The 20,028-nt window shown below is 47.0% G+C and overlaps 1 protein-coding gene across 1 annotated transcript in view; it reads right to left on the bottom strand.

Annotated features, from left to right (window-relative positions):
• Nucleotides 1–20,028, bottom strand: part of CEBPZ (CCAAT/enhancer binding protein zeta) — a 136,627-nt gene that overhangs the window by 37,003 nt on the left and 79,596 nt on the right. The window contains exons 9-11 of the mRNA XM_018573239.1: nucleotides 8,569–8,635; nucleotides 4,228–4,328; nucleotides 66–123 (exon numbers count right to left, since the gene is read on the bottom strand). Coding sequence (XP_018428741.1) covers nucleotides 66–123; nucleotides 4,228–4,328; nucleotides 8,569–8,635 — 226 coding nt within the window. The remainder of the gene's footprint in view (nucleotides 1–65; nucleotides 124–4,227; nucleotides 4,329–8,568; nucleotides 8,636–20,028) is intronic.

The raw sequence follows: 20,028 nt of genomic DNA, 5'->3' as shown, positions 1-20,028 counted from the left end.
AATAATACATAATAATATATACATATATAATAATACATAAACATAATATCCTTTTTCCACCTTACCCTGCAAAATCAATATCACTATTCATTCCAGTGTAAAAACTATCTCCTTCAAAGGAATCTGTCAAAACAAATATTTTCAAGTGTAAGCAATTATGTGCTTTTCATACATTTCAACGATACGTTAACTCATTAATTCTTCAAACAATTTAGCTTATGCTGACAAATGCTTTTGTGTTAAAGCAGAATTCTGCTTGTTTTGTTTTTAGCTCTGTCAACTTAGCCGATAAAAACTTGCTAATTTAAGCAAGCAAATGCTTGGCACATTTTTTAAGCTTTTTAATTTTTGGATGGAGTGCAGAAGAGTCAGAACTTCCACTATGTTTGACCTTTTTGTCAAATGATACAAGTCTGTCTTAACACTAGTGATGGGCCGGACAGGCCCGAGTCCGATTCGAATTTCAGAACATCCAAAATGTTCAAATTCGAACTCAATGCAAGTCTATGGGGCTAGAACTTTCAAAATCAATTGTGCCCTTTTTTGAAGGCTTATGTGCAAGTTAATGGCCATAAAAAGGGTATGGGGATTTTGGTAATGCCATGGGGGACATAGTTACATAGTATTTGGGGTTGAATAAAGACATACGTCCATTAAGTCCAACCCATAATCTCATTCTTAGGGATACTGGTATCCCTGGATATTACGGTCCCTCAAGAAATTGTCCAAACGTTTCTTGAACAAATCTACACTCTTGGCTGAACTGACTGCCGATGGCAGTGAGTTCCAGACCTTAACCGCTCTTACTGTAAAGAACCCTCTTGGCCCATTGTGCTGGAATTTTTTCTCCACCAACTTTAGGTGGTGGCCTCTAGTCTTTGTAATGGAGTTAATCTCAAACAGTTTGTTGCCAATGTTGCTGTCACCATTGAACATCTTGTATCAATTAATGTTTTATTTTATTTAAAACACTGTTTTTAAAGAAGCAGTGATTTTTACATTACTTAACCCTTTCGCTGCCAAGCCCTCCGGAACATTTTGCAACTCATCTGGCGACGCAATTTTTCCCATTGATTTGATTTTCAACTGCTGCGTTGCTAGCGTTTGTAAAAAACCCCCCAAACCATATATTTTCTGAAAGCACAGGCCCGGTAGAATAAAAAGATGGCGCTACTAAACTTGTAGGCCCTGCGATAATTGTGCAAATGTTTCTCAAATTAATATTAAACTGATAAAAATACACAATTCTCGGAGACCCAGTTTGTCACGTTTGTCAGCTAATGATCAGGGCAGGTGCAGGAGCTCAGCACACCTCGCCCTCACTCCTCCATGGACAGACCCGCAGCCTCAGCACTCTTTGAATGGGAAGCACTCAGAAGCTTCCCATTCCAATCAGAAACTGCTGATAGTAAAATATTTTACTATCAAGCAGTTTATGAATGGGGAGAAGCCTCTATAGTGAGTGCTACTCCCCATTCAGAAATTCGCGAATTAACAGGAAGTGATGTAAATCACAGCCTGTTCATTCCTAACTGGGGACACATAGTATCATGAGGGTTATTCACAAAGCTGCCGAAGGATCTAGCTGTAGCTTCGGCTGATCCTTCGGCCCCAGCACCCCTTCGGTTCAGTAGAAGTGAAGGGCTGCTGTACGGGCTATTCACTATAGCGTGTACAGCTCCCGAAGTTGGCCGAGCAGCTCAGTCGAGCCAAAGGCATATGCTTCGGGTCGACTGAGCCGAGGTAAAAACCGAAGCTGACCGAACGGGCAGCCGACAGCCTGCTACTGATAGCTGGGCGGAGCCAGCCGTCATCTCATGGCTGGCTCTTGCCACGTGCATGCAGAGACAGATCAGCATCCCCTGGCTACCAGGTAACCAGGGACGCTGATCTGTCATTACACTGAGAACCCGGCGGAGCCGCCGTGATATCACGGCGGCTCCGCCAGGTTCTCAGTGTGTAATGACAGTTCAGCATCTCCTGGTTACCTAGTAACCAATGGGACGCTGGACTGTCATACTATGTGATATCATGGCTGCTCTGCCGCGTTCTCAGTGTGTAATGACAGTTCAGCATCTCCTGGTTACCTAGTGACCAGGGAACGCTGAACTGTCGTTCCCTGGTCCGCTCCGACAAGCTCTCATTGTAATGACAGCTGGTCCCGGCCAATAGAACAGTTGGGCAGAGCTAGCTGTCACTGCTAGCTCCGCCCAATCATGTTCTTTTTTTTTTACTACTTTTTCTATTCTGCTCGGTACCACAGAGATAACATGCAGAATAGCCGAGCAGGATTCGGCTATTCACTCACTTCACTCCAGATGTTGGATCAGCTGAGTCGAACTCCTTCTGCACACAGCAAGCCGATGTACGGCTGATTTCACTAGGTGTACGGCTGAAATCAGCCGTACAAGCCTGAAGTGAATAGCCGCGTTCAGCTCACTTCACTCCGGGTCGGTTATTCACACGGTTGAATAACCCCCTATGTCATCTGGAAACTGACAGGACGAGAGCGGCTCCGTTCTCCTCACCGCTCGGCTTTTTTTACAAGCAGCTCCAGGCAGGGATGAGAGATGAGAGAGACTCCAGACGACCATGAGCTTATAGCAGAACTGTAAATGCCAGGTCTGACATGGCCAGCCGGGAACACTTTTGTTCCGCCGTATGTCCCTGGCAGGGAAAGGGTTAAAATGAAAAATTCCTTTAAATAATGTGCCTGGGGGGTCCCCTTAAACTGCCTGTGAAGTGGCAAATCTGTACGATGTATAAAACCTGCTGCAGCAAAAAGTGACATTTAAAAAGAAAAAAAAAAAAAAGTGTGTGGCTCCCCCAGCCAAACAATACCAGGCCCTTTGTCTGGTAGGAATGTTAGGAGGGATCCCCTGTAAAAATAACCAAAAAATAAAAAAGAAGTGTGTGAGGTTTCCCCTTAGAGCCATACCAGGCCCTTAAGGTCAGGAAAGGGGGAGTGTAAGGGGGCGACGACGACACGTGCGAGCACCCCCAACCCCCTCGGCACTGGCAGGGTACTTTTCCTTTTCCAGGGTCGCCTGGAAAAGAGGCCAGACTTTTGAAAAAACCCTTTATTTGAAAACACAAAAACAAAACAAAACCCCCAAAAGACAAGTTTTCGACAAGTCTTTCATTAAACAAACCCCCCCCCCCAAAAAAAAATGGATCCACCAACGTAATCCAGCGTCAATCACGGCAACTAGACGAAATAAAAAATAAATAGAAATAATTTTTAAAAAACGATGACCGCTGTCCCATCCGTTTGCGACGAACACGTGCTGCAGAGTGGCATTTTGACAGATGCCGGCAACATGTAAACAATTGGGCGGAGCTAGCAGTGACATCTAGCTCCACCCAACTATTTACAGTTGTAACAGGTGAGCCATGATTGGGCAAAGTCTTGTACCTGACCTGTGGTCAGGTGCAAGGCTTTAGCCAATCAGGGCTCACAAAGCACAGTGTTCGCTGAACACACAAACTGCCGATGTTCGAGTCGAACTCACGTTCGACTCAAACATCGAGCCTATCTCTACTTAACACTACTAGGACGGAAGGAGCAATCTACCCAAATAGACACAGTAATAAAAAGTTGATATTCTAACACTCTATGCCAAAAAAATGCATACTTGTCAAGAAATAATTACTAGACCCTAAAAAATGCAATGTTATGAAAAGTTTACCCACTTTGTTCTTAGCAGGGAATTAACAGGGGGACAGGGGGTCATCCCATCCCTGATCTTCCCCCAATCACAGATTCCTTGTATTTTTGGAATAAAAAATAAGGCATTTTGTGAATGGGCAAGTAATGTTGAGCAGGTGATGCGACCGCACTTACTGCTTGAGTTGCATCTCTCACTTGCCTCGAAAGCTCAAGATTATCTGCAGAAGAAATGCTGCAAGGAAAGTTTTTTATACTTTGCATAAGTCCCCCACACAACACACACCCAATGCTGTGTTTAAGTTAATTTTTCTGGGAGTTTGGCTTTAATATTAGCTTCCAGGTGACAATGTTCTTCTGCAATAACAGGAATCATGAAGGGGGCAAATACTCGACAAGGATGTTAAGCCTAGGCTATTCTAACATGACTTCAACTGCCCTGAATAGAACTCTCTTGCCCGAAATCATCACAACTTTCACACAAAGTTATTATGCGATCATACTTTATGCTGGACATTTAAATAAAAATGTGAGAAATAAAGGTTCGAAAATGTTCTTACCAAGAATTTTTTCAAACTCATCATCATCTACATCTTCTAAACTCTCCTCATCTTCATTCCGTTTATTCCTCTGTTTGTCTATGGACAACTTTTTAAAGTATCTACAATTCAGATGAAGAATGAGAAGGAAGAAGTGATTTGAATACAGAAGAAAATTCATTTTAACACATGCTTACGTAAGGTTAAAAGGAACAATATTAAGTTAGTAATAAAACGTAAATATAGTTGTGCTAACCTTTTTAAAATGTATCTACTACAAGCTAAAGTATGCATGCTTAGGGAAGAAGGATATGGGGAGGGGGGGGGAAGGGGAGAGAATATTTAACATATGCAATTTATAATATAGTAAGAAAGAAGAAAAAAACCCCACATGATTAAACAATGCACGTGAGGTGATATTAAACACACAGCAAGAAATTCAAACAAACAAACTACTATCATATGCACTTTATAAACCAGGACAGATAATTTTGCCCATACTTTTTTTCCCCATTCTGTTTTTATTTCCTGTATTTGTTTAATGGTTATATATTTAGTGGTCAGGTTTTTTTCCCAGTTATCAGTAAGGTAAGACAGTACTACACAAACATCCTAGGTGCCTAGGTTAAAGAAGAAATCTAGGCAAAAAGTGTTTTTAACCCTTGAAGTTCGGCTACCCCCGCACTGCAATGGTTAAGTGCTCGTTATACTCACCCGAACCGTCGAGCTGGCTGCCTGCTTCTCCGGTCACTGAAGCATATCTCCTCTGCAGCATTGGAATGTTCCTCAGCATTTTCACATCTATACACTGTGCATAAAACGTGATGATCTACGGGACAGTTGACTGCTGCAGCGGAGGGGGAGAGAGGCCCCTGGGACCGACCTAAGAGCAAGCCAGTCCGGAGGATCAGGCGAGTAGAATTTTTTTTTTTTTAACCTAGACAAAAACGAGCAGTTAACCCTTGCAATTTGGGGGTAGTCCCACTGAAAGGGCTTATTAAAATAGTCTTCTTAGAAGATCCTAGTGTTCTGAAATATTTGTCATTAAAAAAAAAAAAGAAGTGTATTTTAGAATTCCAAACATTCCTTTTGAAAAAATAATGTAATACAATAAGATTACTTAAGATTTACTTCCATGTAAAAAAAAACATGTTACCTCTAAACAAGTATGTTGCACTGTAAATAGAAGTGATCTTCACAGTTAATTAACACATTTGAATATGCCACAAAGTAAAGCCATTCCATCATAATTGCAGCGCTGAAATCATAACGGTACATGTATTTTCCAGCATAACTATGAAGATCTACTATCCATCGCGCAAGCACCTGATTGGTCCCCAACTTCAATCTGCAGGATTACAATGACCCCAAACACCTGGCTAAAATCATCAAGAACTATTCTGCAGTGAACACAAAAGTGGGTAATAGTGCAACAGATGGTATGAAGCCCACAGAGCCCTAATCTCACCATCAGCAAACCAGTCTAGGATTACCTACATAGACAGAGCTGAAAAGGTATAAGGCTTCAGCCATCTTAAAAACGAAAAAAAGAAACTCTTTGGGACTCAAGGGGGTCATAAGGAGACAAAAAAAAGACTCTGGGATGTAAGGAGGTTAATGCACCAAATGTAAATGTTTTTAATTTGATGCCTATTTTTATTTGATGCCTATACAGCCTATTTGATTGCGGCACACTCAATATGATCAGAGGTTTATCTAAACTAATTTTCACAAAGCTGTTGATGGCTTTCAAAAGTATTCAACCCCCACCCTGGCATTTTTCTATTTTGTTGCATTACCACCTGGAAATAAAGTGGACATTTTGGGGGTTTGTATCATTTGTTTTACACAAAGTGCCTACCACTTTGAAGATACAAAAATAGGACTAAAGACTAGACTAAAATTGAGCTTTTTCACCATCAAGGAAAACACTGTCTTGAGTAAACCCAAGACCTCTCACACGGAGAACACCATCCCCCAAAGTGAAGCATGGTGGTGGCAGCATCATGCTGTGAGGATGTTTTTCATCGGCAGGGACTGGTAAACTGGTCAGAATTGAAGAAATGATGGGCGGTGCTAAATACACGGAAATTCTTGTGGAAAACCTGTTTCAGTCTGCCAGAGATTTGAGGCTGGGACAATTACAAATATTTATTTATAGCACCAGCATATTCCTCAGCGCTGTACAATCATTTAGACAAGTAAGAAACACTGACAAGCATCATTGACATACAGAAACAGTAGGTGAGGAGGACCCTGCCCAAACAAGCTTACAGTCTAAGACCCCGTTCACATTGAGCGATTTATCGTGCGGTAATTCCCGCGATATTGCGGCAAATTACCGCGCGATATCGCGCTCCAATCCAATCCAATGGGGCAAAGGGTCCTGCTGTCGCGGGTCGTGTGTCGCTACAGCAGGACCCTTTTGCAAGCTTGAAAGCGACATCGCGCAGCAAATATCGCGATGTCGCGCAATATGCAAATCGCTCGACAAACGCGCGATTTGCATATCGCACAGTGGGAACGGGGCCTAAGACTGGGACAGAGGCTCACCTTTCAGCAGGACAATGACCCTAGGCCCACTGCTAAAGCAACACTCGAGTGGTTGAAGGGGAAACATTTAAATATCTTGACTAAATGTCTAGCAATGGCATGACTTAAAGATTCCTGTACACCAGCGGAACCCATCTAATTTGAAGGGGCTGGAAGTATTAGCAGAAATTCCAATGGCTAGATGTGCCAAGTTTAGAAACGTACACCAAGAGACTTGCAGCTGTAATTGCTGCAAAGGGTGGCTTTACAAAACATTGACTTGGGGGAGGGAGGGGTGAACAGTTATGCACGCACAAGTTTTCTGGGGGGCCAGCTCTGTGGAGTGTACGGTTTAAAGTGGTACTATGGACAGATACTAGTCTCCGCTGTGGAGCTTTGCAGCTCCCTCAGGGTCATCTTTGGTCTTTGTTGTCTCTCTGATTAATGCCCTCCTTGCCTGGTCATTGAGTTTTGGTGGGTGGCCCTCTCTTGGCAGGTTTGTTGTGGTGCCATATTCTTTTTATTTATTATAATGGATTTAATGGTGCTCTGTGGGATGTTCAATGTTTTGTTTATTTATTTTTTAACTCAACCCTAATCTGTACTCAAGACAAAAACAAAAAGGACAAGCGCACAACCAGGGGGTACAAACTTATGGGAGATGTGGTATAAGGACAGGGATTACAGTGTGCAAGCTCTATGAAAAACAGAGAGGAGCCCTGTGATAAACAAATGAGTGAAAATTGTATTGAGAGTGCTACTACTGTACTAGGCATATAGGGAAACTCACGTTTGAGAAGTCATCTGTGGGGGGGAAATCCAGTGAGGACCCTGGGTGAGTGCAGACCTGAAGAGTCCAGTGGTCTGGTGGGTGAACTGCCTGAGAGGACATGGGCTGTGACGGAAGAACAGCTGTCCCTTGCAAGGACTCAGCTACCGACCCAGCATACACTGCCCTTCAGTGCACTTTGACCCTCCCGCCATTCCCGCCGGCGTCCGTTCCTGCCCGAACCACCGCTCCGCCTCTCGAGCCGACTGACACAGAGCTGACGGCTAACAGCACCTTGGACACAAAGTGCCCTCGGCTGCAACGACCCAGCCTGGCCAGCTGAGTCCTTGCAAGGGACAGCTGTTCTTCCGTCACAGCCCATGTCCTCTCAGGCAGTTCACCCACCAGACCACTGGACTCTTCAGGTCTGCACTCACCCAGGGTCCTCACTGGATTTCCCCCCACAGATGACTTGTCAAACGTGAGTTTCCCTATATGCCTAGTACAGTAGTAGCGCTCTCAATACAATTTTCCCTAATCTGTACTCCACACCTTTGTCCCTGACCTGTTTGGAGATCTCCTTGGTCTTCATGGTGCTGCTCACTTGGAGGTGCTGCTTGCTCAGTGGTGTTGCAGACTCTGGAGCCTTTCAGAATAGGTATATATAATATATATGTAACTGATTGTACACAGGTGGCCTTTATTTTTTTACGCATTATGTGACTTCTGAAGGCAATTGGCTGCACAAGATTTTATGTAGGGGCTATATAGCAAAGGGGGTGGATACATATGCACGCACTTTTCAGTTTGCTTTTTTTTTTTTAAACATCAAAAGTCGCCGGGAGTCTGTTTAAACAGCCCCGATGCTGGCGACGTACACTGTACGTCGTCAGTCATGAAGGGGTTCATTTTTTTGCTTTCACTTTACCATTCTGTACTGATTTGTGCATGTCCAATCCACTGTTGTTAATGCAACAAAATAGGAAAAATGCAAAGGGGTTGAATACTTTTGCAAGCCACTGTATATGGTGAATTTTATGCATCATCCACTCATCTTTTACCTGTAGAAGAAAACTTCATCGGCTGGTATTTCATTTTCCTCTTTTTCAAGGAATGTTGCACTGTTAACTAAAAGAAACATTTTCATTTTATTTAGTATGAAATTAATGGAATATTCAATTTGTATTATATATTTGTATTTCATTAACAACTACTGTACTATCTTAATAATAAGCATATGCAAGGCAAGTTCTTCAAAGAAGTTTATGAAAGCAAATCCCATACCCTGTAAAGGAAAGGAGATGCTAGCATTATCCAGCATAATTGAGATTAACCATCGAAATTGCAAGATGGGTGATAACAAGCCTACACAAGCACAGCCAAATTTGATCTATTAATGCCACAAAAGTGGTAATTTGATTTAAAAAAAATGGTACCTGGAAAGAATATATGCACGTGTCACTTTAACCCTTTCGCTGGCAAAGCCCTCTGGAACATTGTGCAACTCCGCTGGCCACCCCCTTTTTGCAATTTTTCCCATTGATTTGATTTTCAATTGTTGCGTTGCTAGCGCTTTTAAAAGACCCCCAAAACATATATTTTCTGAAAGCACAGGCCTGGTAGAATAAAAAGATGGTGCTACTAAATTTGTAGGCCCTGCGATAATTGCGCAAATGTTTCTCAAATTAATATTAAACCGATAAGGGGCGTGGCCGGGATGTGAAGCAGTGCGGGCGTGTCCACCGGAGCTCCGTCTCTGCACTAACCTTCTCCTGTAGACATCCTGCTCGTTCAGACCCGGGATCTACTCACCTCGGGTTCGGTGGGTCGTCCGATCCGGTGTGCCATGTCCTACAGGTCCGGTAAGCGCACGGACATGCCGAAACGAGGCGGGAAGAAAGGCAAAGGGGCGGCCTCGAGATCATCCGGCGCCATCTTGGCTTCTTCCCCGGCTGCCTGCGAGTGCTCCTGCAGGCCTTTCCTGCTAAGCCCCCCTGAGACCACAGCTTTCCTGCTATGCTAATAGCGGAACATGTCAAAAGCTGGATACAGTGTTTGCACTGTATCCAGCGACTGACAGGTCACGCAAAAAGTATTAAACAGGAAGGGGTGGGGTAAATTTAGTGGGGGTGGGGGCGCCCGAGTTTTGCCTTGCCTAGGGCAGCCCCAATACACCACTGCGTTCAGGGACCACCAATTGAAATAGATCCGTCACAATTAGGCAGCGGCAGCCAATAAACAGGTAGGTTTGACGGCTGCTTCCTCCTCGCTGGGACCCCGGGAGGCCCCTGCAAGCGGCCATCTAATCTGCCTGTTTAGAGGTCACCGCCGCTGCCTGATTGTGACCGGTCCGACTACAGAGGCGATCCGGGACGTTCGGGTCCCCCGTGAGAGCCGTACAAGGCCGTAAGGCAGTGATGTTGAATGTTTCTTAAACCCGAGCGCCCAAACTGCAATACTAAACTTAGTTTCAGCGCTGGCACTTTGAGATAAATAAATTGATTTTGGGTCGCAGTTTGGGCACTCGGGTTCAAAAAGGTTCGCCATCACTGACATAGGGCAACAGATCGTAGATCCTGTACTGTAGGTATATCGCCACCTGCAGGAGGACGCTAGGCACACAACAAAAGACAAAGACAGCCTAGGGGCGGCCCCCTTGCCTATGGGCAAAACAACCAAAATTCCCAAAAGACCCCTCAAAGAGCCGCCTGCAACACTTTGCGCCCCAACCCAGCATCCGCTGATGCCGAAACAGCCACCTTATAAAACTTGGCAAAGGTGTGAATGGAAGACAAAGTAGCAGCCTTACAAACCTGAGAAACCGAGGCACTATGGCGGAAGGCCCGAGATGCCCCAACAGCCCTAGTAGAATGGGCAGTGACAGGAAAGGGAGGCTCGCGCCCCTTAACGGCGTACGCCTGAACAACAACAAGATGAATCCACCAAGAAATGGTAGCCGCCGACACGGCCCATACGGGGGCCCTCCGTGAGCACGAACAATTAATCTGATTGACAGAAAGAAGCCGTAGCTACCAGATAAACATGAAGAGCGCGAACCACATCCAAACAGTGCAGCGCTCTTTCCTTCCTATGAACCGGCTTCGGGCACAGAGAAGGCAAGACCATGTCCTCATTCAGATGGAACGCCGACACAACCTTAGGGAGGAAGGCCGGTCGAGGACGTAGACAGCCTTGTCCCTATGAAGAACAAGCAACGATGACTTGCAATCCAAGGCAGCCAACTCAGACACCTGTCAAACGGAAGTGATGGCAACCAAAAAGGCCACTTTTTGGGACAAAGACAGAAGCGGAATCTCCCGCAGAGGCTCAAAGGGAGATTCCTGCAACACCGAAAGCACCAAATTCAGATCCCACGGCGCCAAAAGGCGAGCGGATAGGAGGAGCAACACGCGTAACCGCCTGAACAAAAAGGTGCGAACTAAGGCGTTAGACGCCAAAGGCCGCTGGAAAAGCACAGTCAATGCAGACATTTGGCCCTTCACCGTGCTCAAGGCCAACCCTTGAGCCACCCCGCGCTGCAAAAATGCAAGAATTCTGCTGATCGAGAACAAACGTGGAGACAGAGCCCCAGCCTTACACCAGGCAAAATAGGCCCTCCACATGCAATGGTATATCTTCCTAGAAACCGCTTTGCGCGCCCTGAGCATCATGGAAATGGCCGCTTTGGACAACCCCCGGTCCCTTAGGACCTGGCTCTCAACAGCCACGCCGTCAAAGCCAGCGTCTGTAAAGAAGGATGGAACACAGGTCCCTGGGACAGAAGATCCGGACGCAAAGGCAGCCGCCACGGGGCGTCCACCACCAGCTGAACCACGGCAGCGCACCACGCTCTCCGAGGCCTATCTGGGGCCACGATGATGACGGTGGCGTCTTCACCTGCGATCCGTTGCAGAAGCCGGGGCAACAGGTAGAGTGGAGGAAAGGCATAAATCAGACTAAGGTTTTCAGGGAGCCACCAGGGCATCCACCGCCTCCGCCCAGGGATCCATAGACGGGCTACAATCTCTCTACCTTCCGGTTGAGTCGAGACGCCAGAAGGTCCACATCCGGCGACCCCGAGCGAAGACAAAGCTGATGAAAACAGTGCGGGTGTAGGGACCATACTGCCGGGTCCACCGACTGGCGACTGAGGCAGTCGGCCTGCCAATTGTCTACCCCCCAGAATGTAAACCGCCGAGAGGGCAAGAACCTGACTCTCCGCCCAGGAGAGGATCCCGGATACCTCTCGACTTGCGGCTACGCTTTTGCAGCCGCCCTGGTAGTTGACGTACACCACCGCAGTGGCGTAGTCCGACTGGACCCGAACCGTCAGACCCCGAAGGAAGAGATATGCGAATCGCCCGAAGTTCCAATACATTTATCAATCCCCCTGTCCAGGGACAAGGGGGACACGTCCCACTGTAACAGGACGTCCCTCTGAAGAGTCCTGGCGTGGTGCTGTGCAAAGGGCACCGCCTCGAAGGAGGCCACCATGAGGCCCAGGACCTGCATGCAAAAGCGAAAGGACGACCACCGGTGAGTCCGCAACAGACGCACGCTGGAACAGAGTTTCAGGAGCTAGTCCTGAGAAAGAAAAACTCGGGCCAAAACGGTGTCCAGAACCAGGCCCAGGTACTCCAGTCACAGGGAAGGCACCAGACAAGACTTCTGGAAGTTCAGCATCCATCCGAACTCCCCCCAAGGACCGCACAGTGACCTCCAGAGCATTCACCAGAGAAGAGAGCGACACTGCCCGCAGAAGATCGTCCAGATACCCAAAGATCGAGATCCCCCGGCAACGCAACAGAACCAGGGCTAACACCTTGTTGAACACCACAAACTGGAAGTGCTCTTCCCCACTGCAAAACAAAGATATCGCTGATGACACAAATGGGCACATGAAGGTAGGCATCCTTGATGTCGACGGAGGCCAGCAGATCCCGCTGACAGAGATACGCCACTACGGACCCGATAGACTTCATCCGAAACCGACGGACCCGCACAAAAGTGTTCAAAAAGTTTGAGGCCCAGGATGGGCCGAAACCCTTTCTTTCTTGGGCACGGTAAACAGGTCGGAAAAAAATCCCCAGAACCTTTCAGAGGACGGAACCGGCACAGTCACCTGGAACAAGAGGTCCGCCACCGTGCGGTGAAGATCCGCCAATCGTGGAGGGGAAAGTCGTGTGTTGGATGGGAAAAACATGTTCCCGGGACGGGACAGAAATTCGATCTGGTAACCCGAAGAAAACCAGACCCCACACCCAGGTGTCAGAGACATGAGCCACCCAAACATCCGCAAAAGGCCGAAGGCGCCCCCCCACCCTGGGACCCAGACCTACTTGCGGACGAGGGCTTGCCGGCGGGTTTGGCAGACTTAGGCTGCCTGGGGCACTTGGCAGTCTGGGAGGGAGGTTTGGAGAACTTACCGCCCTTCTCCGAGGGTCGGAGGGGGCCTAAAAAGCCATTTGTGAGCAGAAAAGGAGGGACCAGGCTTCCGCCACTGTTCCTTCTTCCCGTCAATCCATAATAATCTAATCTAAGGAGGTACCGATAAACGGTCCCCAGTAAAGGGAAGCTCCGTCAGAGCTTTATTGGAAGCCTAGTCAGCCAACCTAGTCAGGCCAAGACCTCCAGTCATATGCACCCCACCGGGCCAAAAAGCCCACAGGCGTCGAGATATCACCGTCGCAGGACTGCATGTGCTCGTTGTTCGCACAGGGGAGACTCCAAGGATCTATAATCATCCAGCATGTCGCCCTGGCGAAGAAAAGGAGGAAAAGAAAACATTTCCAGAAATAATTTTTTTTGGCTCCTTACTCCTGACGCTGGACAAAAAACTGGAGACTTGTCAGCAGGTGGGGGGTTTGGCCACCAGCAGGGGCCGCCCCTAGGCTGTCTGTCTTTAGTTGTGTGCCTAGCGTCCTTCTCCTGCAGGTGGCGATATACCTACAGTACAGGATCTACGATCTGTTGCCCTGTGTCCTTCAATGAACGGAAGAGGAAATCGTTTTTGCACTGTGTTGGTGTTTGTGTTGTGATAAAATGGTACAGGCGTACATTTAATTGCAACACAAGGTATCACCACGCACAGCAATGCGTCACAAGGCTTTGCCATGCGTTGCCACAATAAAATGAATGGGTTTTTTTTAAAGAAAAAAAAATCATGAACTGCGATGCGTTCCAACAACGCACTGCAGCGCGTGTGCATGGCGTACACCACAATATGGTGCACATGTATGTTATGTGTGTGGGGGTGAAGGGAGGGTTGTGCTTTTTTTTGTTAATTTTTTTTTTTTTTTTACACATTTTATATTTTTTTATTTTACTCTTAGGGGGGCTTCGGGGAAATATTAGGGGTCTAGACGGACCACTGACATTTTCCTCTTGAAATAGAAAAATAAATTAAGGACACAGAGTCCTCAATTTTTTTTTTCTGCAGCCTCAGCACTCAATGAATGGGAAGCACTCAATACAGAGGCTTCCCATTCATTCAATATTTACTATCAAGCAGTTTCTGAATGGGGAGGAGCCTCTTTAGTGAGTGCTTCTCCCCATTGAGAAAATCATGAATGAACAGGAAGAGATGTAAACTCTTGAATATAACTGGGGACACACTGTAAATAACTGCGGACACATAGTACTAACACTGGAGCGATCAGACGATCACTCCAGTGTTTGTGCTGCACAGAGGATCGGTAAATATCGTTGATCTTTACTGATCTCCTGCTCGGCCACGCACAGAGCCGCTGTCATCGCCGGAAACTGACAGGATGACAGCGGCTCTACTCTAGGGTTTGCCACCTTTTCTTCAAGCCAAACCCGAATACTGTAGATCCTCTCGGCAATTTTTTTGTAAAGTATACATTATGTACATATTTTGTGAATAACATTGGAGTTAGTCACAACTTGCCCGTGTGCCACAGGTCACAGGACAGGTTTTCTAAAACAACACACACTAATGATTTCAGGACAGGGGTGGAGCGCCAGAGCCAGGTCCGCGCTGCAACCTTTGCAACCCTGGCAGTTCTTGTGCAAATGCCAAGTATTGGCACCTGTATCTGAACATCCCTAAAAATTAGGGATGCACCGATACCAGGTTTTCAATATTTTTTTTATATGTTTTTTCCAGTACTCACCGATACCGAGTACCGGTGCCTTGTACCCCCGATTATAAGAAAGTCAGGTGGTGGATCATGACAAGGCTTCCCGATTGCCTGTGAAGCCGGTGTTCTAGCGAAAGAAAATGGGCTTCACTTGAGGCTGCCTGACCAATCAGGAAGCCAGGCGGCAAGTCATGAGGTGCCGTCTAGCTTCCTGATTGGTCAGGACTGCCTAGCAACAAGTGAAGCCGGCTTCCTAGTCAATCAGGAAGCCGGGGGGCATGTCAAGACCTGCCTTCCTGATTGGCTAGGAAGCTGGCTTCACTTGTTGCTAGGCAGCGTGGCTTCCTGACCTATCAGGAAGCCAGGGCGCAAGTCATGATGTATCACCTGGCTTCCTGATTGGTTAGGAAGCCAGGCTGCTGACCAACAAGTGAAGCTGGGTCCCAGGAACCCAGGAGGCAGGTCATAACCCACCTGGCTTACTGATTGGAAAGGAAGACCGGCTCCATGCTCCCTAGGCACTGTCGGTCAGAGCGAGATCTCCCTCTGACCGGAAGTTCTGCTATTGGAGCATTTGGGCGAGTACAAGTACTCGCCCAAATACTCGGAATCTGCACCGATACTGATACTAGTATCGGTGCATCCCCAGTGCAAATCCATTTTATTGATAGTTTGATAGTTGTCATTCAGGCTCAGAAATGACATTCTAGTATATAAAGGTTGTGGTACTTTTATACAATGTTATTTCTGAGCCTGATGAAGGGGACCCTGCGCGGCCCTGAAAGTGCTTGTCGTTTGAATGAAAACTATCAATAAAATGGATTTTGCACTAACATGGAATCTTAGTGCTGGTGACATCTGTATTGCACGATATGTACTATTGCACATAAAAGATGCCACCACAAAAAATGTCACAGGTTACCTATGGCATTTTTTGGGGGACATGTTTGAGGTACAATACCACCGCCCTCCCCGTCTTTTCAATTGATATTTAAATAAATGTAGTAAATACATGTTATTAAGATGCAGTCCCAGATGAAAGCGCTTCACGCCAGCTGCCGGAGGATGATTTATCCCTCTCTGATGTTACTTCCTCCGACTCACACAGCGCCAGCAGCGGAGGAGAAACAGAGGAAGGGAGAGTCAAGGGACTGAAAACCGTGGCACCCGGCTCGCCCGCCACAAGTTACTAGCCACAAGTCCGGTTTGTATAATGTGTCCGGCTCTGAGGTGGGCTCACAACCGGACACAGAATTTCAAACTCGGACTGTCCGGGTGAATACCCTACTGTGGGAGGTTAACCCCTTGACCCATGACAGGATAATTCAATCATGCGTTCCCAAGGGGTTAAAACAGACTATGTTCATATTTGTAGAGCGGGCGACCGACTTTACAGTAGAAGCGATTTTGGCGACTCAGCTGTCGCCAGATCGCTTTTAAACTCTCTACCCAACGCCCCCCACCCTCTGCGTTTCCCAGGCTCCTCTGCTCCCCTTGCGGGCCCGGGACCGGCATCTCGGGTGTCGGTGGGAAGCTAGGGAGGAGAGTGGAGAGCCATGGTTCACCGATCCCCTCCCTGTTCTATGGGAGCGATGCAGATTACATCACTTCCGGTCCCATAGCTGTCATTGGTCGGCTCCCGAAGCCTGCGATCTGCACTTCAATAGCTTATTTGGAGTGTAAAGGTGGCACTAGGGGTCTTTTGGACCCCCAGCATCACCTTAAAGAGTACCTGTCACTGCCAATATGCTATCACATGGGGGGCTTGTAAGCCCCCCTATGTGAAAGCAATTAAGGTAAAGTTTAAAAAAACTGTTTTAAAAATAAAATAAATGTAAAAATAATGTAAATTTTTTTAAAAAGTTTATGGCACTAAATTTAACTTAAGTGCATTTTTCACTGAAAAATGCACTTAAGTTAAATCGCATACCAAACTCCCCTCTTCATTCTGGGGTAGGAGGGGATGTGGCAGTCCATTGAAGTCAATGGCACCGCAGCCACACACCCTCAACTGCGTGTAATCAGACGTGTGGCAAAACATTGCCTGTGTTTCGGTACATTGCGAATGAAAAAAGATAGCATGCAGCATTTTTTTGCGTTCTCACTGGCCCGGAAACGCAGGCAATGTTTTGGCATGCGTCCGATAACAATGCGGATGAAGGGCACTGCTGCAGTGCCATTGACCTCAATATATCGCCATGCCCCCCCCCCAGAACGAAGGGGGGAGATTGCTGTGTGTTCCAGCAGCTACCGCTCTGGAACACACCGCAATGAGTGTGACCAAGCTCTAACACCTCCAGGGGTGCTTGCACAGCCAAAACAACAGGGCCCCTTTCACAATATTACAACCAGCATGACATACTGTAATGTTATACCAACCCCCCATCCCCCCCCCCCCTTTCCCCCCTCTTCCCTTTCAATTGTTATTTAAAAAAAAAAAAATGTAATAGACATACCTGTTAAGATGAAAGTGCTGTCAATGCCGACTGCTGGAGAATGCCTTCTCTCTCTCTGCTCTCTCGGTGAGCGCAGAGCTGCCTTCTCTCTAACTCACACAGTGCCAGCCACTGAGGATCAAAGGAATTAGAGAGAGGGAGAATCGAGCTACTGAAGACAGCGCCACCCGGTGCTCGCTGACTGCCGCTCGCTCCCTGCTGCCCATCGCTCGCCATGGTGCCACCAAGTATGGGTGAGAGGCTCCCGCCCGGGCACAGGGTTCAAAACCCGTACTGTCCGGGTGATTCCCACACGGGTGGCAACCCTAGGGGTAGAGAAGCAGGTATCCATGTAGTGACAGATCCCTGCCTGGAGTGGCTCTGGGCAGGGATGAGAGGCTGCAGATGCCGGCGGCCGGGGACAGCGGTGCCGGGCGACCGGAATTTTTGATAATATCGGTCATCAGCGGCTTGTGAGCCGCTGATGACAGTTATTAATTTACAGAGAACTGTCCAGGAACAGTTCTGCTATAAGCTCATGGTCGCCAAAGCGACCATGAGTTTATAGCAGAACTGTACATGCCACCGCCGTAAGGCATACTGAGCTGGCCAGCTGGGAACAGTTTTGTTCCGCCGTATGCCTTACGGTGGTGGCAGGGAAAGGGTTTGCAAAACTAAATTATAACTTGGCCAACCTGCATGAAACGATTAAAATTGTGATAAATCTGGAAAATTGTGACACACCCAACTTTGTTCAGTATTTTATCCTAAAACACAGTGCTAACCTCACTTAGAATAAAATAACAGTCAAAATTGAAAATTAAAGCATGTAACATTACAGTAAAGGTATATACGATAACACACTTTCTTAACCTATAAAGATTATGAGGTAAACCTAACCTTGTGTATTCAAGGTTACTGGCTTAGGCTTAAGGTGTGCAAAGACCTCAGATGACCATCTAGACTGCAAGCAAAATCCAATGTAACAGATGACAAGAGTGTCAAACATACATTTGCAAGCGGGTTTTTTTTTGCACATGTTATAATCCTAATTTTAGGCCTGAAAATGACTTAAAACCGGAAAGCATAGACCCTGTAGAATAAAATGGTAGAAGTTGCAAATTTTCACATCCCCCGTTATTAACGCAACTCTTTATCAAACCCAAAATCACACTTCAGTTAATTTTACTGCACAAAAACACAATACCCAATATTTTGTAAAACATAAAAGATGAGGTTGTGCCGAGTAAATAGATACCCAACATGCCGAGCTTAAAAACTGTGTGCACCCATTAAACGGCAACAAAATACAGTACCCCAAATTGGCCATATGCAATGCTTTAAAAGCCTGTACATGAAATCAGTTTAGAGTTATCCATGAATAATGGCCCTAGAATTATTACACTCATTCTCCTGCAAATTGCAATACCCAACATGTGTAGTGCAATCATGTTCTTGTACGTAGACGCACCCAACGCGCTTGCAGGGGTTGGGAAATTCCAAATTTTCTTTTTATTTTGCCGTCTGGAGACGGCAACCCGCAGATGCTGCAGTGCTGTCCGTCCGTTTTTTTACTACGGGCGGACGGCAAGAGGTTAAATGTATTTTATTTAAACTTTTTTTTCTTCTTCACTTAAAATTAATTGCTATCACATAGGGGAGCTCACAAGCCCTCCAAAGTGATAGCATATTAGTGGTGACAGGTTCTCTTTAAGGTGACAGTAGGGGGTCTGTCACCTTTTCACTTCAAAAGAAGTTATTCAAGCGCAGGTTAGGCTTGGACAGATTCTTCCCGGGCTTCTCCAGCCAGGAAATGACAGCAGAGGAGTTGGAAGTGGTGCAATCAGCATCGCTTCCGGCTCCACTCAGTGGGGAGGAGATTGGCGAACGGATGTTCACTGGTCTCTCTCCCTGCTGACACTCATGATGCCGGTCCCAGCATGAGCAAGGCAGGGGACCACTCAACCAGCCTCAGGAAGCAATCTGGCGGCGGCTTAGCCGCCAGAATCGCTTCCAGTGTAAAGCCAACAGTCAGCTTTACACAGGTCAACAGTCTGCACAGTAATATGGCGCTGGCAGGGAAAGGTTTCAATTTCGATCCATGTGTACTCAGCTTAAGTCATGACACTGTTGCCCAAGCTTTATGTCTATAGCCAGCTTTAGTGTAAAAAATAAATGTAGAGGCGCATGCGCGAAGCTGCCGATGGAGGACGCCTTCTAGGACAGCTCCGCAGCTCGCCCAGGCAAATACCGCCGTAGCACGGAGCCTCCCGCTCCCCAAACTAACCATTGACCTAACCTGAAACCGGACACATCACGGCACCGAATGATGTCGACCTCGGGCGTCCGCAGCTCGCAGACGGGTAAGCAGCAGCAACAAATCACTGATAAACTACTCAAAGAAATCCGTGACATAGGGCACCGCACAACAGCCCTGGAAGACAGATGTGACACCATAAATACTGACCTGACAGTTGTAGCTGGTGACCTTGATGCCCTCCGTGAGGAGAATGCACAGCTCCTGTCCAAATTGGAAGACATGGAGAACAGGTCGCGTAGATCAAACCTCCGCATCAGGGGACTCCCGGAGCATATTGTGGATTTGTTCTCCTCCACCACGGCACTCTTCCAGGAACTAGCCCCAGGCATCCCAATCGAACGATTGGAAATAGAACGGACACATCGGGCGCTGAACCGCAGGAGACAGGATGGACCCCCTCGAGACGTATTAGTGAAGCTCCATTTCTATCGCACTAAAGAGGCCCTCGTGGCGGCTGCCAGAGCCAAAGCGTCACAAGGCCCACTGACTTTTCAGGGCCACGAGTACCAACTCTTCACCGATTTGGCTCCCACGACCATTGCCAAACATAGATCACTTCGCCCATGTCTGGAAGTGCTAAACAAACACCGCATCCAATATAAGTGGGGGTTCCCCTTTAGACTGCTGTTCTCGCACGGGGGTAGACATCATGCTTGTGTCACC

This window comes from Nanorana parkeri, unplaced genomic scaffold (genome assembly GCF_000935625.1).
Source record: "Nanorana parkeri isolate BGI_ZX_2015 unplaced genomic scaffold, ASM93562v1 scaffold2291, whole genome shotgun sequence".
Lineage (NCBI taxonomy): Eukaryota > Metazoa > Chordata > Amphibia > Anura > Dicroglossidae > Nanorana > Nanorana parkeri.
Note: the sequence above shows the minus strand (reverse complement) of the source record. Positions and strands in the feature narration are given on the sequence as shown.